The 19,295-nt window shown below is 57.6% G+C and overlaps 4 protein-coding genes across 4 annotated transcripts; all 4 read left to right on the plus strand.

Moving 5' to 3' along the window:
* The first annotated feature begins 335 nt into the window (after positions 1-335).
* On the plus strand, positions 336-692 carry LOC142079793 (feather beta keratin-like). Its single transcript, XM_075144540.1, has one exon. The coding sequence runs from the start codon at positions 384-386 to the stop codon at positions 690-692; it is 309 nt and encodes a 102-aa protein (XP_075000641.1). The 5' UTR covers positions 336-383.
* A 7,821-nt stretch (positions 693-8,513) lies between these two features.
* On the plus strand, positions 8,514-8,822 carry LOC142079794 (feather beta keratin-like). Its single transcript, XM_075144541.1, has one exon. The coding sequence runs from the start codon at positions 8,514-8,516 to the stop codon at positions 8,820-8,822; it is 309 nt and encodes a 102-aa protein (XP_075000642.1).
* A 4,928-nt stretch (positions 8,823-13,750) lies between these two features.
* On the plus strand, positions 13,751-14,059 carry LOC142079797 (feather beta keratin-like). Its single transcript, XM_075144544.1, has one exon. The coding sequence runs from the start codon at positions 13,751-13,753 to the stop codon at positions 14,057-14,059; it is 309 nt and encodes a 102-aa protein (XP_075000645.1).
* A 4,927-nt stretch (positions 14,060-18,986) lies between these two features.
* LOC142079795 (feather beta keratin-like) lies at positions 18,987-19,295 on the plus strand. Its single transcript, XM_075144542.1, has one exon. It carries the CDS (start codon positions 18,987-18,989, stop codon positions 19,293-19,295), a length of 309 nt encoding a protein of 102 aa, XP_075000643.1.

Raw genomic sequence — 19,295 nt, forward strand, 5'->3', positions numbered from 1 at the left:
TATTCGCGAGGCTGTGGCGTGCAACAGCTGCTTGCTGCAAAATGCCGTCATGCGCAAAGGCTGTCCCGCCCCTCGGGGACCAGCATAAAAGCCAGCCCAGCGCCTCTCTCCCTCACACACTTCTCCTGACGCCTTCTCCTCCACCGTCAACAAGGTGAGCCTGAACCCCCTTCCCCTCCTTCTCCTGCCCAGCCTGGCCCCTCTCTTCCAGCACGCCTTGTCCCCAGCCTCAGCACCCCTCACGCTTCCCCTCTGCCACGCTCCCCACAGCCCCACACCAGGCCTCCCCACTCCCTCGCCCTCCTGCAACACCGCCCCTCGCACCCCCACGCCCCTCCGCTTTCTCAACGCCCTCTCTTCCAGGGCCCCTCCACACCACACACATGGCCTGCTACGACCTCTGCCGCCCCTGCGGACCCGCCCCGCTGGCTAACAGCTGCAACGAGCCCTGTGTCAGGCAGTGCGAGGCCTCCCACGTCATCATCCAGCCTTCCACCGTGCAGGTCACCCTGCCAGGACCCATCCTCAGCTCCTTCCCCCAGAACACCACCGTCGGATCCACCACATCGGCTGCCGTGGGCAGTGCCCTCAGCTCCCAGGGAGTGCCCGTCTCCTCTGGTGGTTTCGGCTACGGCTACGGCCTCGGAGGCCTGGGCTGCTTCGGCGGCGCAAGAGGCTGCTACCCCTGCTAAGGGCACTCGCCACCACCCCTGACACCAACCACCCACACCCTGCAAGCCACCGCATGGATTGAGGACGCACCTCTGGGCCCTTCTTGGCACGTGGACCTGCCGTCCACAGCTCCTCCTCTCAAGGATCAAACAAGGAAGCAAGGAAGGGGCCAGCCTGGGCTGCCTGGAAACATGGCCCATGGACCTCCTCCTCTCCTCCCACTTCTTCTTTGCATTGCCCCTTCTGCTATGACCAGTGCTCTCCACTCCAAACACCTTCTCACAAGCCAAAGACCACGGGGGACTTTTGGTGTGCCACTCCCACTGCAGGGCAGGAAGACCTCGGTGCTCTGGATAAATCGTCTGCACGAAAGGGACCTCGGCTCATGGTCGCCCTACCTGCACCTCACACCGGCTCCCTTCCAATTGGCACTCCTGTCTTTTCACTGTTTTTTTTCCCCTCAATAAAGTTCTCCTGCATCCCAGCCTGACACGCCTCCACTTCCTTTCTTCTCCCAAGGCTCTTCCAACTTCACCCAGCACAAAGCCAGGGCTCAACAGGCCATCGGGGTGGGTGGAAAACAGACACAAGACCTCTCCTAGCAAAGAGGCCACCACAACCAACACCTCCACAGACTGGCACCTGAGGAGCTTCCAGAACATGACACAAGCCCATCACTTGCCCAAACAAAGGCTTCGACATGACAACGCTCCCATGCGCACGCCTCTCATGACGTCTCCCCGTGCCACACGGGTTCATTGCCACCTCGTGGTCCAGTTGTTCTCCACCAGAACCACAAAGTCCTTCTCTGCTAAGCTGCTCTCTGCCTCATTGGCCCCCAGCCATTCCTGCTACCTGGGGTGACTCCTCCCCAGAAGCAGGACGCTGCATCTCCCCTCGTTCAACTCCATGAGCTGTCCACTCTGTCCACTCCGCTATGTCCAGTGCAAGGAAATCAGGTAGCTCCCTCAGCATTCCTGGGTTCAAACCATCTTTCCCCATGGACTTATGTACATCCAGTTACACAACCCCCCTTTCTGGGGGCAGCCGTGAGTCCACTAGCATTCCCAGCACAGCCCAGTACGCCTCTTGCCAGCCACGCACTCCAGCACCCATCAACACAGAAGCACAGATACCCTTCCTACCTCACCTCCTCTTCCTCACCAACAAGCACTGCTCGCATAGTGAATAACCCTCAAGACACTCACCTCCGCTGAATGTGGGCAGGTCTTGAGGGTCTGGAGAGGTCCTCACTGAGCGGAAGCTAGCAAACGTTATTCCAATTTCTTAAAAGGGCGTGAGTGAAGAGCCAGGAAACTGCAGACCTCTTACTCCAACCTCAGTACCTGGAAAAATTATGGAGAAGGTCCTACTGGGTGCTGTTGAAAGGAATTTCAAGGACAATGCAATCATCAGGCACAGACAACATGGGTTCACCAAGGCAAAGTCCTGCCAGGCTAATTGGATATCCTTCTACGATAAGGTCACCTGCCTCGTGGGTAAAGGGGAGGCCACGGATGTAGTTTTTCTGGATTTTAGTAAGGCTTTTGATCCTGCCCCTCTCAGCATCCTTCTGGACAAGTTGGCCAACTGTGAGATGAGCAGGTACACGCTGCGCTGGGTGAAGAACCGGCTGAACAGCAGGGCTCAAAGAGTTGTAGCGAATGGGGCCACATCTGGCTGGCGACCGGTCACCAGCGGTGTGCCTCAGGGCTCCGTTCTAGGGCCAGTTCTGCGAAGGAGTTTTTATCAATGCTCTGGATGCAGGAGTTGAATGCACCATTAGCAAATTTGCTGATGATACCAAACTGGGAGGTGCTCTTGACACTCCTGAGGGACAAGAGACCTTGCAGAGGGATCTGCACAGACTGGAGCACTGGGCAATCATCAATGGCATGAATTTAACAAGAACAAATGCCGGATTCTGCACCTAGGACGGAGTAACAGGGAACACAAGCACAGACTGGGAGAGGAGTGGCTGGAGAGCAGCCCTGCAGAAAGGGATCTGGGGGGGCTGGCTGACAGCAGCCTCAACAGGAGTCAGCAGGGTGCCCTGCCAGCCAAGAGGGTAAACCGCATCCTGGGGTGCATCACACACAGGACAACCAGCCGGTCAAAACAGGGGATTATCCTGCTGTATGGAGGAGGAGGAAGGAGGAGGAGGAAGGAGGAGGAGGAAGGAGGAGGAGGAAGGAGGAGGAGGAAGGAGGAGGAGGAAGGAGGAGGAGGAAGGAGGAGGAGGAAGGAGGAGGAGGAAGGAGGAGGAGGAAGGAGGAGGAGGAAGGAGGAGGAGGAAGGAGGAGGAAGGAGGAAGGAGGAGGAAGGAGGAAGGAGGAGGAAGGAGGAAGGAGGAGGAAGGAGGAAGGAGGAGGAAGGAGGAAGGAGGAGGAAGGAGGAAGGAGGAGGAAGGAGGAAGGAGGAGGAAGGAGGAAGGAGGAGGAAGGAGGAAGGAGGAGGAAGGAGGAAGGAGGAAGGAGGAGGAAGGGACCTACAACGATCACCTAGTCCAACTGCCAACTAGCGTTGGACTAGATTTAGCGTTGGTGCGGCCTCACCTTGAGCACTGTGTGCAGTTCTGGGGCCCACAATTTAAGAAGGATGTGAAGGTCCTTGAATGCGTCCAGAGGAGGGCAACAAAGCTGGTGAAAGGCCTGGAAGGCATGTCCTGTGAGGAGTCGCTAAGGGCTTTGGGTTTGTCTGGTTTGGAGAAAAGGAGGCTGCGGGGGGACCTCATTGCTGTCTGCAGCCTCCTGAGGAGGGAAAATGGAGAGAGGTGCTGAGCTCTTCTCCCTGGGATCCAGTAACAGGAGTCATGGGAATGGTTCAAAGCTGCATCAGGGAGGTTCAGAACTGACATAAGGAAACATTACTGAGAGGGTGGTCAAATCCTGGAACCGGCTTCCTAGAGAGGTGGTCGATGCCCCACGCCTGTCAGTGTTTAAGAGGCATTTGGAAAATGCCCTTAACAACCTGCTTTAACTTTTGGTCAGCCCTGAAGCGGTCAGGCAGCTGGACTAGGTGATCGTTGTAGGTCCCTTCCAACCACACTGGTCTAGGCTAGCCTAGTCTGCTTCATCAACCCGCCAGCACGCAAACAGCACCTCGAGGTTCTCAGCTGCACAGCCCAGCATGGACACCTCCCATTTCCCCTCCACAATGTCCAATCCCACTCTGGCCCCACAAACACTGCACAGAGAAGTGGCCTCACCCCTCGGCCCTCACCCCAAAGAAAGACCCCAAAGGCAGTCACTCACCAGCCTCCCCCGCCTGCCGCTCCCGCTCCCCCTGGGCCTCTCACGGGCCTCACCAGCTCTCCCAGAGCTCACCAGCCTCAGCCCCGCAGCCACAGCCTTCCCTCACCACAGCCAGGCACACCCTCAGCACCCTCAGCAACCTGCCAATCAGGAGGCACCTGACAACCTGCCAATCAGGAGGCGGCTAACAACCTGCCAATCAGGAGGCACCTGACAGGCACCAGCTGCTGCAGAAGATCCCAGAAGTTTCCAGAAGGCCCTTGTCAGGACCCCAAAATCAACACCTCTGGTTCAATAAAGAGATAAGCTTTTAGATAATAAATAGATAATAAGGCCCCCAAAACAACTGCTGGGAGGGGCGGGGGGTGAACGAGGCACTGAATGAGTAGAAATGCTGCTGAAAACCAAACCAAGCGCCCCACCCGAAACCAGTTGGGGGACTCAGAGGGGTGAGATGGAGGGAAAATGCCCTGATTAAATAACACCCCCCAAAAAATGCCACAATCAATAAATACGTCAACAGACCCTGCACTTCTTGCCCATGCTGCAAGGTGCTAGGGACACCCGTGCGGGGTCCCCTGTCATGGCCCCCCCTTGCTGTGGTCCCCAGCCCAACTGCCTGGCAGTCCCCATGACACCATCTTCCCTCACGGTGGGGTCCTGGGGCCACCTACACAGGGTCCCGTGTCCCAGTCCCCCCTTGATTCAAGGACCCTGGGCAACCCATGCAACCCATGCTTGGTGCCCATGGCACCACTCACCTTGCTGTGGCGCCCTCAGCTGACCCAAGGGCAGGTCCGTGTTGCACTGTCAGCCTGGCTCTACCACCGTGGGAGTCCCCACGCCATGGTCTCACCTCGCTATGGGATCCCCAGGCCACCATACCCTCTTCACTGCAGGGTCCCACAGTGACCCATGCAGGGGGTCTCCGGACCACCATCCTCCCTGCTGCAGGGTCCTGGACCACTTGTGTAGGGGACCCCAAGCCACCATGCCTCTGCTCTGAGGTCACACAGAAAGCCACCTGTATGAAGTCACCATCCTCCTCAGTGTGGGGTCCCTGAGGCACAGCATGGGGCACTGAGGACCAGGTGCAGGAACAAGCCCATGACCCTGCTCTGCTGTGAAGATGGGCTTCTGTGGTGGGTTGCCCTTGGCTGGACGCTAGGTCCCCGCCACTATCGCTATCGCTCCCTTTCCTCAACCGGATAGGGGGAGAAGAATACGACAAAAGGCTCCTGAGTCGAGATAAGGACAGGGAGATCACTCACCGATTACCATCATGGGCAAAACAGACTTGACTCGGGAGTTTATTAGTTTATTGCCAATCAAAAGTCAGAGTAGAATAATGAGAAATAAAAACACATCCTCAAACACCTTCCCCACACCCCTCCCTTCTTCCGGGCTCAACTTCACCCCCAAATTCTCTACCTCCTGCCCCTAAGCGGCACAGGGGGATGGGGAATGGGGGTTGCGGTCAGTTCATCACATCTCTCTGCCGCTCCTGCCTCTTCACACTCTCCCCCTGCTCCAGCATGGGGTCCTCCACAAATTCCTCCAGTGGGATCCTTCCCACAGGCTGCAGTTCTTCATGAACTGCTCCAACATGGGTCCTTCCCATGGGGTGTAGTCCTTCACAAATAGACTGCTCCAGTGTGGGTCCCCCACGGGGTCACAGCTCCTGCGAGAAGACCTGCTCCAGCATGGGCTCGTCTCCACAGGGAACCAGGTCCTGCAAGGAGCCTGCTCCAGCACGGGCTCCCCACGGGGTTACAGTCTCCTTTCGGCACATCCATCTGCTCCCACGTGAGGTCCTCCATGGGCTGCAGGTGGATATCTGCTCCACCATGGACTGCCATGGGCTGCAGGGGGACAACCTGCTTCACCATGGACTTCACGAAGGACTGCAGGGGAGTCTCTGCTCCGGTGCCTGGACCACCTCCTCCCCCTCTTTCTTTACTCACCGTGTTGTCAGTGTTGCACACAACACTGCAGAGCTGCTTCTCACATATTCTCCCTCCTCTCTTCTGGCTGCTCTTGCACAGCAGTTTTTTCCACTCCTTCAATATGTTGCGAGAGTGGCACTACCGCCATAGAATCATCGAATCATTGAGGTTGGAAAAGACCTCTAAGATCATGGAGTCCAACTGTCAACCCAACACCACCATGTCCCTAAGCGCCTCATCTACACGTCTGTTAAATACTTATAGGGATGGGGACTCCACCACTTCCATGGGCAGCCTGTTCCAAGGCCTGACCACTCTTTCAGTAAAGAAATTTTTCCTAATATCCAATCTAAACCTCCCTTGGTGCAACTTGAGGCCATTTCCTCTCATCCTATTGCTGTTACTTGGGAGAAGAGACCAACACCCACCTCACTACAACCTCCTTTCAGGGAGTTGTAGAGCGCGATGAGGTCTCCCCTCAGCCTCCTCTTCTCCAGGCTAAACTGTCCCAGTTCCCTCAGCCCCTCCCCAGTTCCCTCAGCCCCTATCAGACCTGTGCTCCAGGCCCTCCACCAGCTTTGTTGCCCTTCTCTGGACACGTTCCAGCACCTCAATGTCCTTCTTGTAGTGAGAGGCCCAAAACTGAACACAGGATTCAAGGTGCGGCCTCACCAGTGCCCAGTACAGGAGCACGATCACCTCCCTGCTCCTGCTGGCCACACTATTTCTGATATAGGCCAGGATGCCATTGGCCCTCTTCGATACCTGGGCACACTGCCGGCTCATGTTCAGCCGGCTGTCAACCAGCACCCCCAGGTCCTTTTCCTCCGGGCACCTTTCCAGCCGCTCTTCCCCAAGCCTGTAGCGTTGCATGGGGTTGTTGTGGCCGAAGTGCAGGACCCGGCACTTGGCCTTGTTAATTGACCTTGGCCCATCGATCCAACCTGTCCAGGTCCCTCTGCCGAGCCTTCCTACCCTCGAGCAGATCAACAGTCCCGCCCAACTTGGTGTCGTCTGCAAACTTACTGAGGGAGCACTCGATCCCCTCGTCCAGATCGTTGATAAAGATATTGAACAGGACCGGCCCCAGTACTGAGCCCTGGGGAACACCGCTCGTGACCGGCCGCCAACTGGATTGAACTCCGTTCACCACAACTCTCTGGGCTCGGCCGTCCAGCCAGTTTTTTACCCAGCGAAGAGTGTACCTGCCTAAGCCGTGAGCCGCCAGCTTCTCTAGGAGAATGCTGTGAGAGACAGTGTCAAAGGCTTTACTGAAGTCCAGGTAGACCACATCCACAGCCTTTCCCTCATCCACTAGGCGGGTCACCTGGTCATAGAAGGAGATCAGGTTGGTCAAGCAGGACCTGCCTTTCATGAACCCGTGCTGGCTGGGCCTGATCCCCTGGTTATCCCGGACATGGCTTGTGAGCGCCCTGAAGATGAACCGCTCCATAATCTTCTCATTCAGCCACATAGCTTCATGAGTGTCCAGGTGGTGTTAACAGCTTCCTCTTGGATTTTGGGGGGTTTATTCTGCTTGCCGTCCCTGTCTCCAGCTCAGGGGGCTGAATATCCTGAGGATAACTGCTCTGACTCTTAAAGACTGAGGCAAAGAAGGCATTAAGTACCTTTTCCTCATCCTTGGTGGCAACGTTCCCCCCTGCATCGTTGCTGATTAGCTCAGCATTGGCAAGCAGCGGGTCCATCCTGGACCCAGCTGGAACTGGCTCTATCAGACATGGGGGAAGCGTCTCGTACCTTCTCACAGAATTCACTCCTGCAGCTTCCCCACTACAAAAACCTTGCCACGCAAACCCAATCCACCCAGATAAAATCTTACAAGCCATAGGAGCAGCAAGAAACCCACAGCCAACGTTCAAGGCCAGGCCTAAAGACAGGCTTAGCCAGCTGGCACCAAGGCAGGGAGGGACCCAATGCATTAGAAGGGGCAGCGCCTCACCCCCGGCACACCTCCAAACACCACACAAGCCTTCCAGGCCTGCGAAGAAATGGGGCCCCCTCTTCACCACGCACCTGCAAACCACACCACACCAGTGCCACGGGATGACCTCACTGGCGACACTCCACCTCTCCGAAGTTTTCGCTGCGTCTGCAGAATGCCCTCACATGCACCTTTCATGCAAAACCTCCCAAATACCTACTCTCCCTTAAAAGCTGCCGCCAGGACCAGATGGACACGTCCTCACCAGGAGGACATGAAAAGGAGAATTGCAGGAAGGAAAACACACCCCACCTCATTATTCGCGAGGCTGTGGCGTGCAACAACTGCTTGCTGCAAAATGCCGTCATGCGCAAAGGCTGTCCCGCCCCTCGGGGACCAGCATAAAAGCCGGCCCAGTGCCTCTCTCCCTCACACACTTCTCCTGACGCCTTCTCCTCCACCGTCAACAAGGTGAGCATGAACCCCCTTCCCCTCCTTCTCCTGCCCAGCCTGTCCCCTCTCTTCCAGCACGCCTTGTCCTTAGCCTCAGCAGCCCTCACGCCTCCCCTCTGCCACGCTCCCCACAGCCCCACACCAGGCCTCCCCACTCCCTCGCCCTCCAGCAACACCGCCCCTCGCGCCCCCACGCCCCTCCGCTTTCTCAACGCCCTCTCTTCCAGGGCCCTCCACACCACACACATGGCCTGCTACGACCTCTGCCGCCCCTGCGGACCCGCCCCGCTGGCTAACAGCTGCAACGAGCCCTGTGTCAGGCAGTGCGAGGACTCCCGCGTCATCATCCAGCCTTCCACCGTGCAGGTCACCCTGCCAGGACCCATCCTCAGCTCCTTCCCCCAGAACACCACCGTCGGATCCACCACATCGGCTGCCGTGGGCAGCGCCCTCAGCTCCCAGGGAGTGCCCGTCTCCTCTGGTGGTTTCGGCTACGGCTACGGCCTCGGAGGCCTGGGCTGCTTCGGCGGCAGAAGAGGCTGCTACCCCTGCTAAGGGCCCTCGCCACCACCCCTGACACCAACCACCCACACCCTGGAAGCCACCGCATGGATTGAGGACGCACCTCTGGGCCCTTCTTGGCACGTGGACCTGCCGTCCACAGCTCCTCCTCTCAAGGCACCAAGCAAGCAAGCAGGGAAGGGGCCAGCCAGGGCTGCCTGGAAACATGGCCCATGGACCTCCTCCTCTCCTCCCACTTCTTCTTTGCATTGCCCCTTCTGCTATGACCAGTGCTCTCCACTCCAAACACCTTCTCACAAGCCAAAGACCCGGGGAACTTCTAGTGTGCCGCTCCCACCGCAGGGCAGGAAGACCTCGGTGCTCTGGATAAATCAACTGCACGCAAGGGACCTCGGCTCATGGTCGCCCTACTTGCACCTCACACCGGCTCCCTTCCAAATGGCAGTCCTACCTTTTCACTTTTTTTTTTCCCCTCAATAAAGTTCTCCTGCATCCCAGCCTGACACGCCTCCACACCCTTTCTTCTCCCAAGGCTCTTCCAACTTCACCCAACACAAAGCCAGGGCTCAACAGGCCATCGGGGTGGGTGGAAAACAGACACAAGACCTCACCTAGCAAAGAGGCCACCACAACCAACACCTCCACAGACTGGCACCTGAGGGGCTTCTAGAACATGACACAAGCCCATCACTTGCTCAAACAAAGGCTTCGACATGACAACGCTCCCATGCGCATGCCTCTCATGACGTCTCCCCGTGCCAGCACACACCTGACTAACTCTCTTCCCCAGCATGACTCTCCGGCCCTCCCACCAAACACAATCACAGAATCCGTTAGTTTGGCAGGAACCGCTGCACAGCCGGTGCTTCAAGGGTCAAGCAGCGGCCATGGTCAAGCAGGGCCAGCTACAGCAGGTTGTCCGGGACCATGGCCAGGCGGGTTTTCAGTATCTCCAAGGATGGAGGCTCCACCGCCTCTTCCACTCTTTGACCACCCTCACACTGAAAAAGGCTTGCCGCCTTTGCCCATGGAATTCCATCTGTTTCCCCTTGTGCCCATGGCCTCTTGTCCTGACACTGATCACAAGCCTCTGGGCCCAGCCCTTCAGCCACTTTGCAGTCCACCTCACTGGCCACTCACACAGCCCCTACCTTCTCAGCTTGTCTAGGAGCAGCTAATGGCAGACAGCGACAAAGGCTTCATTCAAGTACAGCTCAGCAACAGCTACTGCTCCCCCCTCCTCCAACACCCAGTCGCTTCAACCTGGAAGATGCGGAGGTCGGTCAAGCACCTCTCCATCGTTTACCAGCAGTCCTGGTTAACAGGGGAGGTCCCAGATGACTGGAGGCTTGCCAATGTGACGCCCATCTACAAGGAGGGCCGGAAGGAGGATCCGGGGAACTACAGGCCGGTCAGCCTGACCTCGGTGCCGGGGAAGATTATGGAGCGTTCGTTTAGAGTGCGCTCACAAGCCATGTCCAGGACTACCAGGGGATCAGGCCCAGCCAGCACAGGTTCATGGAAGGCAGGTCCTGCTTGACCAACCTGATCTCCTTCTATGACCAGCTGACCTGCCTAGTGGATGAGGGAAAGGCTGTGGATGAGGTCTACCTGGACTTCAGTAAAGCCTTTGACACTGCCTCCCACAGCATTCTCCTAGAGAAACTGGCGGCTCACGGCCTAGACAGGTACACTCTGCGCTGGGTAAAAAACTGGCTGGACGGCCGAGCCCAGAGAGTTGTGGTGAACGGAGTTCAATCCAGTTGGTGGCTGGTCACGAGCGGTGTTCCCCAGGGCTCAGTTTTGGGGCCGGTCCCGTTCAATATCTTTATCAACGATCTGGACGAGGGGATCGAGTGCTCCCTCAGTAAGTTTGCAGACGACACCAAGGTGGGCGGGAGTGTTGATCTGCTCGAGGGTAGGAAGGCTTTGCAGAGGGGTCTGGACAGGATGCATCGATGGGTTGAGGCCAACTGTATGAGGTTCAAGAAGGCCAAGTGCCGGGTCCTGCACTTGGGTCACAACAACCCCAGGCAACGCTACAGGCTTGGGGAAGAGTGGCTGGAAAGCTGCCCAGAGGAAAAGGACCTGGGGGTGCTGGTCGACAGCCGGCTGAACATGAGCCGGCCGTGTGCCCAGGTATCGAAGAGGGCCAATGGCATCCTGGCCTGTATCAGAAATAGTGTGGCCAGCAGGAGTAGGGAAGTGATCGTGCCCCTGTACTCGGTACTGGTGAGGCCGCACCTTGAATCCTGTGTTCAGTTTTGGGCCTCTCACTCCAAGAAGGACATTGAGGTGCTGGAGCGTGTCCAGAGAAGGGCAACGAAGCTGGTGGAGGGCCTGGAGCACAAGCCTTATGAGGAGCGGCTGAGGGAACTGGGACTGTTTAGCCTGGAGAAGAGGAGGCTGAGGGGAGACCTCATCGCGCTCTACAACTACCTGAAAGGAGGTTGTAGCGAGGTGGGTGTTGGTCTCTTCTCCCAAGTAACAAGCGATAGGACGAGTGGAAATGGCCTCAAGTTGCGCCAAGGGAGATTTAGATTGGACATTAGGAGAAATTTCTTTACTGAAAGAGTGGTTCAGGCCTTGGAACAGGCTGCCCAGGGAAGTGGTTGACTCACCATCCCTGGAAGTATTGAAAAGACGTGTAGATGAGGCGCTTAGGGACATGGTGTAGTGGGCATGGTGGGGTTGGGTGGACGGTTGGACTCGATGATCTTAGAGGTCTTTTCCAACCTTCATGATTCTATGATTCTGTGATTCTATGATTTCCGCTTCGTTAATCCACGCCGAACACTGCCCATCACCTTCTTGGCCCTCCTGGGCTTGGCAGTGCTTTCCGGGACCATTTCCTCCACCGCCTTCCCCACAAACGAGGTCAGGCTCACCAGCCTCTACTTTCCCAGATCCTCCCTTTTCATCTTCTTCAAGATACAATGGGTATGAGCGTCTTCCAGTCTTCAGGAACTGTCCCCAGCCACCATGACCTTGCCAAGCTGATGGAGAGTGGCCTCCCAAGGACATCAGCCAGCTCTCTCCGCATTCGAGGATGCAGCCCCTCAGGCCCCATGGACTGACGTACACCCAGTCGCACAGCACTCCTTATTAACTCCCTTCATCTTCCTCAGCAACAAGCACTGCTCGCCTGACAAACAGCCTGCAAAACACTCACCTTGGCTCAATTGGGGCAGGCCTTGCCACTCATCAACCCTTCAGCATGATCCACCACCACCAGGGCCTCGGCTCTGCGGCCCCATGCACCATGCTCACCTCCAACTCCCCTTGGCAATCTCCAAATCCTCTTTCTGCCCATCCAACACCGTGCAAAGAAGTGGCCTCACCCCATGGCACTCACCCCAAGTCAAGACCCCAAAGGCCCTGCCTCACTCATGGGCTCTCCAGAAGCTCACCTGCCCTTGCAGGGTGCCCCATATACAATCACAGAGTCATTTAGGTTCGAAAAGACCCTTAACGGTATCGAGTCCAAATGATAACCTAACCGCTACCAAGTCCACCACTAACCCGCGTCCCTAAGCACCATGCCTACACGTCTTTAAAGACCTCCTAGAATGGTGACTCGAGCACTTCCTGGGGCAGCCTGCTCCAGTGCTTGATAACCCTTTTGGTGATGACATTTCTCCTAAGATCCAATCTAAACCTCCCCCGCTGCAACTTGAGGTTCTTTCCTCTTGTCCTATCCCTTCTTACTAGGGATAAGAGACTGACATCCACCTCATTACAACCTCCTTTCACGTAGTTGGAGGGAGCGATAAGGTCTCCCCTCAGCCGTCTTTTTCTGCAAACTAAACACCCCAGTTTCCTCAACAGCTCCTCATGAGTCTTGTTCTCTACACTCTTCACCAGCATCGTTGCTCTTCTTTGGACACGCCAGAGCCCCGGCTGCCGATGTGCCAGCCCCCGCTAAGGGGAGCGCTACGGAGGGGCCAGCACAAGCCTTTGGGGAGCGTGGCAGGGCTCCCCACATCACAGGGCTCCCGAGCTCTGAACCAGGGCTGCCAGGACAACGGCCTGCTCTCGCAAACAGCCCTCCTCTGCCTGCTTGCACTGCCACCCCCAGGGACGCCACCAACGGGGCACAAGCCCAAACAGGCAGCCGCCTTTCTCCCACCTACAACCTTACCAGCAAGAGGGGCACCAGGACACCCACCCAGCACAGCCAACTTTGCAAGGCCAGGCCTAAAGACAGCCTTAGCCAGCTGGCACCAAGGCAGGGAGGGACCCAATGCATTGGAAGGGGCAGCGCCTCACCCCCGGCACACCTCCAAACACCACACAAGCCTTCCAGGCCTGCGAGGAAATGGGGCCCCCTCTTCACCACGCACCGGCAAACCACACCACACGAGTGCCACGGGATGACCTCACTGGTGACACCCCACCTCTCCTATGCTTTGGCCACGTCTTCTGCCCGCCCTGACACGCACCATCAACACCAAGCCCTTGGCCTCTAATACTCTCACTTAAAAGCTGCCGCCAGGGCCAAGTGGACACGTCCTCACCAGGAGGACATGAAATTGGAGAATTGCGGGAAGGAAAACACACCCCACCTCATTACTCGCGAGGCTGTGGCGTGCAACAACTGCTTGCTGCAAAATGCCGTCATGTGCAAAGGCTGTCCCGCCCCTCGGGGACCAGCATAAAAGCCAGCCCAGCGCCTCTCTCCCTCACACACTTCTCCTGACGCCTTCTCCTCTGCCATCAACAAGGTGAGCCTGAACCCCCTTCCCCTCCTTCTCCTGCCCAGCCTGGCCCCTCTCTTCCAGCACGCCTTGTCCTCAGCCTCAGCACCCCTCACGCCTCCCCACCGCCACGCTCCCCACAGCCCCACACCAGGCCTCCCCACTCCCTCGCCCTCCTGCAACACCGCCCCTCGAACCCTCGCACCCCCATGCCCCTCCGCTTTCTCAACGCCCTCTCTTCCAGGGCCCCTCCACACCACACACATGGCCTGCTACGACCTCTGCCGCCCCTGCGGACCCACCCCGCTGGCTAACAGCTGCAACGAGCCCTGTGTAAGGCAGTGCGAGGACTCCCACGTCATCATCCAGCCCTCCACCGTGCAGGTCACCCTGCCAGGACCCATCCTCAGCTCCTTCCCCCAGAACACCACCGTCGGATCCACCACATCGGCTGCCGTGGGCAGCGCCCTCAGCTCCCAGGGAGTGCCCGTCTCCTCTGGTGGTTTCGGCTACGGCTACGGCCTCGGAGGCCTGGGCTGCTTCGGCGGCAGAAGAGGCTGCTACCCCTGCTAAGGGCCCTTACCACCACCCCTGACACCAACCACCCACACCCTGGAAGCCACCGCATGGATTGAGGACGCACCTCTGGGCCCTTCTTGGCACGTGGACCTGCCGTCCACAGCTCCTCCTCTCAAGGCACCAAGCAAGCAAGCAGGGAAGGGGCCAGCCAGGGCTGCCTGGAAACATGGCCCATGGACCTCCTCCTCTCCTCCCACTTCTTCTTTGCATTGCCCCTTCTGCTATGACCAGTGCTCTCCGCTCCAAACACCTTCTCACAAGCCAAAGACCCGGGGAACTTCTAGTGTGCCGCTCCCACCGCAGGGCAGGAAGACCTCGGTGCTCTGGATAAATCAACTGCACGCAAGGGACCTCGGCTCATGGTCGCCCTACTTGCACCTCACACCGGCTCCCTTCCAAATGGCAGTCCTACCTTTTCACTGGTTTCTTCCCCTCAATAAAGTTCTCCTGCATCCCAGCCTGACACGCCTCCACTCCCTTTCTTCTCCCAAGGCTCTTCCAACTTCACCCAGCACAAAGCCAGGGCTCAACAGGCCATCGGGGTGGGTGGAAAACAGACACAAGACCTCACCTAGCAAAGAGGCCACCACAACCAACACCTCCACAGACTGGCACCTGAGGGGCTTCTAGAACATGACACAAGCCCATCACTTGCTCAAACAAAGGCTTCGACATGACAAAGCTCCCATGCGCACGCCTCTCATGACGTCTCCCTGTGCCAGCACACACTTGACTAACTCTCTTCCCCAGCATGACTCTCCGGCCCTCCCACCAAACACAATCACAGAATCATTTAGTTTGGCAGGAACTGCTGCACAGCCGGTGCTTCAAGGGTCAAGCAGCGGCCATGGTCAAGCAGGGCCGGCTACAGCAGGTTGTCCGGGACCATGGCCAGTCGGGTTTTCAGTATCTCCAAGGATGGAGGCTCCACCGCCTCTTCCACTCTTTGACCACCCTCACACTGAAAAAGGCTTGCCGCCTTTGCCCATGGAATTCCATCTGTTTCCCCTTGTGCCCATGACCTCTTGTCCTGACACTGATCACAAGCCTCTGGGCCCAGCCCTTCAGCCACTTTGCAGTCCACCTCCCTGGCCACTCACACAGCCCCTACCTTCTCAGCTTGTCTAGGAGCAGCTAATGGCAGACAGCGACAAAGGCTTCATTCAAGTACAGCTCAGCAACAGCCACTGCTCCCCCCTCCTCCAACACCCAGTCGCTTCAACCCGGAAGATGCGGAGGTCGGTCAAGCACCTCTCCATCGTTTACCAGCAGTCCTGGTTAACAGGGGAGGTCCCAGATGACTGGAGGCTCGCCAATGTGACACCCATCTACAAGAAGGGCCGGAAGGAGGATCCGGGGAACTACAGGCCGGTCAGCCTGACCTCGGTGCCGGGGAAGATTATGGAGCATTCGTTTAGAGTGCGCTCACAAGCCATGTCCAGGACTACCAGGGGATCAGGCCCAGCCAGCACAGGTTCATGGAAGGCAGGTCCTGCTTGACCAACCTGATCTCCTTCTATGACCAGCTGACCTGCCTAGTGGATGAGGGAAAGGCTGTGGATGAGGTCTACCTGGACTTCAGTAAAGCCTTTGACACTGCCTCCCACAGCATTCTCCTAGAGAAGCTGGCGGCTCACGGCCTAGACAGGTACACTCTTCGCTGGGTAAAAAACTGGCTGGACGGCCGAGCCCAGAGAGTTGTGGTGAACGGAGTTCAATCCAGTTGGTGGCCGGTCACGAGCGGTGTTCCCCAGGGCTCAGTTTTGGGGCCGGTCCCGTTCAATATCTTTATCAACGATCTGGACGAGGGGATCGAGTGCTCCCTCAGTAAGTTTGCAGACGACACCAAGGTGGGCGGGAGTGTTGATCTGCTCGAGGGTAGGAAGGCTTTGCAGAGGGGTCTGGACAGGATGCATCGATGGGTTGAGGCCAATTGTATGAGGTTCAAGAAGGCCAAGTGCCGGGTCCTGCACTTCGGCCACAACAACCCCAGGCAACGCTACAGGCTTGGGGAAGAGCGGCTGGAAAGCTGCCCAGAGGAAAAGGACCTGGGGGTGCTGGTCGACAGCCGGCTGAACATGAGCCGGCAGTGTGCCCAGGTGGCCAAAAAGGACAACGGCATCCTGGCCTATATCAGAAATAGTGTGGCCAGCAGGATTAGGGAAGTGACCGTGCCCCTGTACTCGGCACTGGTGAGGCCACACCTCGAATACTGTGTTCAGTTTTGGGCCTCTCACTCCAAGAAGGACATTGAGGTGCTGGAGCGTGTCCAGAGAAGGGCAACGAAGCTGGTGAAGGGCCTGGAGCACAAGCCTTATGAGGAGCGGCTGAGGAAACTGGGACTGTTTACTCTGGAGAAGAGGAGGCTGAGGGGAGACCTCATCGCGCTCTACAACTACCTGAAAGGAGGTTGTAGCGAGGTGGGTGTTGGTCTCTTCTCCCAAGTAACAAGCGATAGGACGAGTGGAAATGGCCTCAAGTTGCGCCAAGGGAGGTTTAGATTGGACATTAGGAGAAATTTCTTTACTGAAAGAGTGGTTCAGGCCTTGGAACAGGCTGCCCAGGGAAGTGGTTGACTCACCATCCCTGGAAGTATTGAAAAGACGTGTAGATGAGGCGCTTAGGGACATGGTGTAGTGGGCATGGTGGGGTTGGGTGGACGGTTGGACTCGATGATCTTAGAGGTCTTTTCCAACCTTCATGATTCTATGATTCTGTGATTCTATGATTTCCGCTTCGTTAATCCACGCCGAACACTGCCCATCACCTTCTTGGCCCTCCTGGGCTTGGCAGTGCTTTCCGGGACCATTTCCTCCACCGCCTTCCCCACAAACGAGGTCAGGCTCACCAGCCTCTACTTTCCCAGATCCTCCCTCTTCATCTTCTTCAAGATACAATGGGTATGAGCGTCTTCCAATCTTCAGGAACTGTCCCCAGCCACCATGACCTTGCCAAGCTGATGGAGAGTGGCCTCCCAAGGACATCAGCCAGCTCTCTCCGCATTCGTGGATGCAGCCCCTCAGGCCCCATAGACTGACGTACACCCAGTCGCACAGCACTCCTTATTAACTCCCTTCATCTTCCTCAGCAACAAGCACTGCTCGCCTGACAAACAGCCTGCAAAACACTCACCTTGGCTCAATTGGGGCAGGCCTTGCCACTCATCAACCCTTCGGCATGATCCACCACCACCAGGGCCTCGGCTCTGTGGCCCCATGCACCATGCTCACCTCCAACTCCCCTTGGCAATCTCCAAATCCTCTTTCTGCCCATCCAACACCGTGCAGAGATATGGCCTCACCCCTCGGCACTCACCCCAAGTCAAGACCCCAAAGGCCCTGCCTCACTCACCGGCTCTCCAGAAACTCACCTACCCTTGCAGGGTGCCCCATATACAATCACAGAGTCATTTAGGTTCGAAAAGACCCTTAACAGTATCGAGTCCAAATGATAACCTAACCCCTACCAAGTCCACCACTAACCCGCGTCCCTAAGCACCATGCCTACACGTCTTTAAAGACCTCCTAGGATGGTGACTCGAGCACTTCCTGGGGCAGCATGCTCCAGTGCTTGATAACCCTTTTGGTGATGACATTTCTCCTAAGATCCAATCTAAACCTCCCCCGCTGCAACTTGAGGTTCTTTCCTCTTGTCCTATCCCTTCTTACTAGGGATAAGAGACTGACATCAACCTCATTACAACCTCCTTTCACGTAGTTGGAGGGAGCGATAAGGTCTCCCCTCAGCCTTCTTTTTCTGCAAACTAAACACCCCAGTTTCCTCAACAGCTCCTCATGAGTCTTGTTCTCTACACTCTTCACCAGCATCGTTGCTCTTCTTTGGACACGCCAGAGCCCCGGCTGCCAATGTGCCAGCCCCCGCTAAGGGGAGCGCTACGGAGGGGCCAGCACAAGCCTTTGGGGAGCGTGGCAGGGCTCCCCACATCACAGGGCTCCCGAGCTCTGAACCAGGGCTGCCAGGACAACGGCCTGCTCTCGCAAACAGCCCTCCTCTGCCTGCTTGCACTGCCACCCCCAGGGACGCCACCAACGGGGCACAAGCCCAAACAGGCAGCCGCCTTTCTCCCACCTACAACCTTACCAGCAAGAGGGGCACCAGGACACCCACCCAGCACAGCCAACTTTGCAAGGCCAGGCCTAAAGACAGCCTTAGCCAGCTGGCACCAAGGCAGGGAGGGACCCAATGCATTGGAAGGGGCAGCGCCTCACCCCCGGCACACCTCCAAACACCACACAAGCCTTCCAGGCCTGCGAGGAAATGGGGCCCCCTCTTCACCACGCACCGGCAAACCACACCACACGAGTGCCACGGGATGACCTCACTGGTGACACCCCACCTCTCCTATGCTTTGGCCACGTCTTCTGCCCGCCCTGACACGCACCATCAACACCAAGCCCTTGGCCTCTAATACTCTCACTTAAAAGCTGCCGCCAGGGCCAAGTGGACACGTCCTCACCAGGAGGACATGAAATTGGAGAATTGCGGGAAGGAAAACACACCCCACCTCATTACTCGCGAGGCTGTGGCGTGCAACAACTGCTTGCTGCAAAATGCCGTCATGTGAAAAGGCTGTCCCGCCCCTCGGGGACCAGCATAAAAGCCAGCCCAGCGCCTCTCTCCCTCACACACTTCTCCTGACGCCTTCTCCTCTGCCATCAACAAGGTGAGCCTGAACCCCCTTCCCCTCCTTCTCCTGCCCAGCCTGGCCCCTCTCTTCCAGCACGCCTTGTCCTCAGCCTCAGCACCCCTCACGCCTCCCCACCGCCACGCTCCCCACAGCCCCACACCAGGCCTCCCCACTCCCTCACCCTCCTGCAACACCGCCCCTCGAACCCTCGCACCCCCATGCCCCTCCGCTTTCTCAACGCCCTCTCTTCCAGGGCCCCTCCACACCACACACATGGCCTGCTACGACCTCTGCCGCCCCTGCGGACCCACCCCGCTGGCTAACAGCTGCAACGAGCCCTGTGTAAGGCAGTGCGAGGACTCCCATGTCATCATCCAGCCCTCCACCGTGCAGGTCACCCTGCCAGGACCCATCCTCAGCTCCTTCCCCCAGAACACCACCGTCGGATCCACCACATCGGCTGCCGTGGGCAGCGCCCTCAGCTCCCAGGGAGTGCCCGTCTCCTCCGGCACCTTCGGCTACGGCTACGGCCTCGGAGGCCTGGGCTGCTTCGGCGGCAGAAGAGGCTGCTACCCCTGCTAA

Source organism: Calonectris borealis, chromosome 2 (assembly GCF_964195595.1).
Source record: "Calonectris borealis chromosome 2, bCalBor7.hap1.2, whole genome shotgun sequence".
Classification (NCBI taxonomy): domain Eukaryota; kingdom Metazoa; phylum Chordata; class Aves; order Procellariiformes; family Procellariidae; genus Calonectris; species Calonectris borealis.

Bases quoted from the DNA above. Each gene is read 5' to 3' on its own strand.
- LOC142079794 (XM_075144541.1), top strand. From the start codon at position 8,514: ATGGCCTGCTACGACCTCTGCCGCCCCTGCGGACCCGCCCCGCTGGCT.
- LOC142079797 (XM_075144544.1), top strand. From the start codon at position 13,751: ATGGCCTGCTACGACCTCTGCCGCCCCTGCGGACCCACCCCGCTGGCT.
- LOC142079793 (XM_075144540.1), top strand. From the start codon at position 384: ATGGCCTGCTACGACCTCTGCCGCCCCTGCGGACCCGCCCCGCTGGCT.
- LOC142079795 (XM_075144542.1), top strand. From the start codon at position 18,987: ATGGCCTGCTACGACCTCTGCCGCCCCTGCGGACCCACCCCGCTGGCT.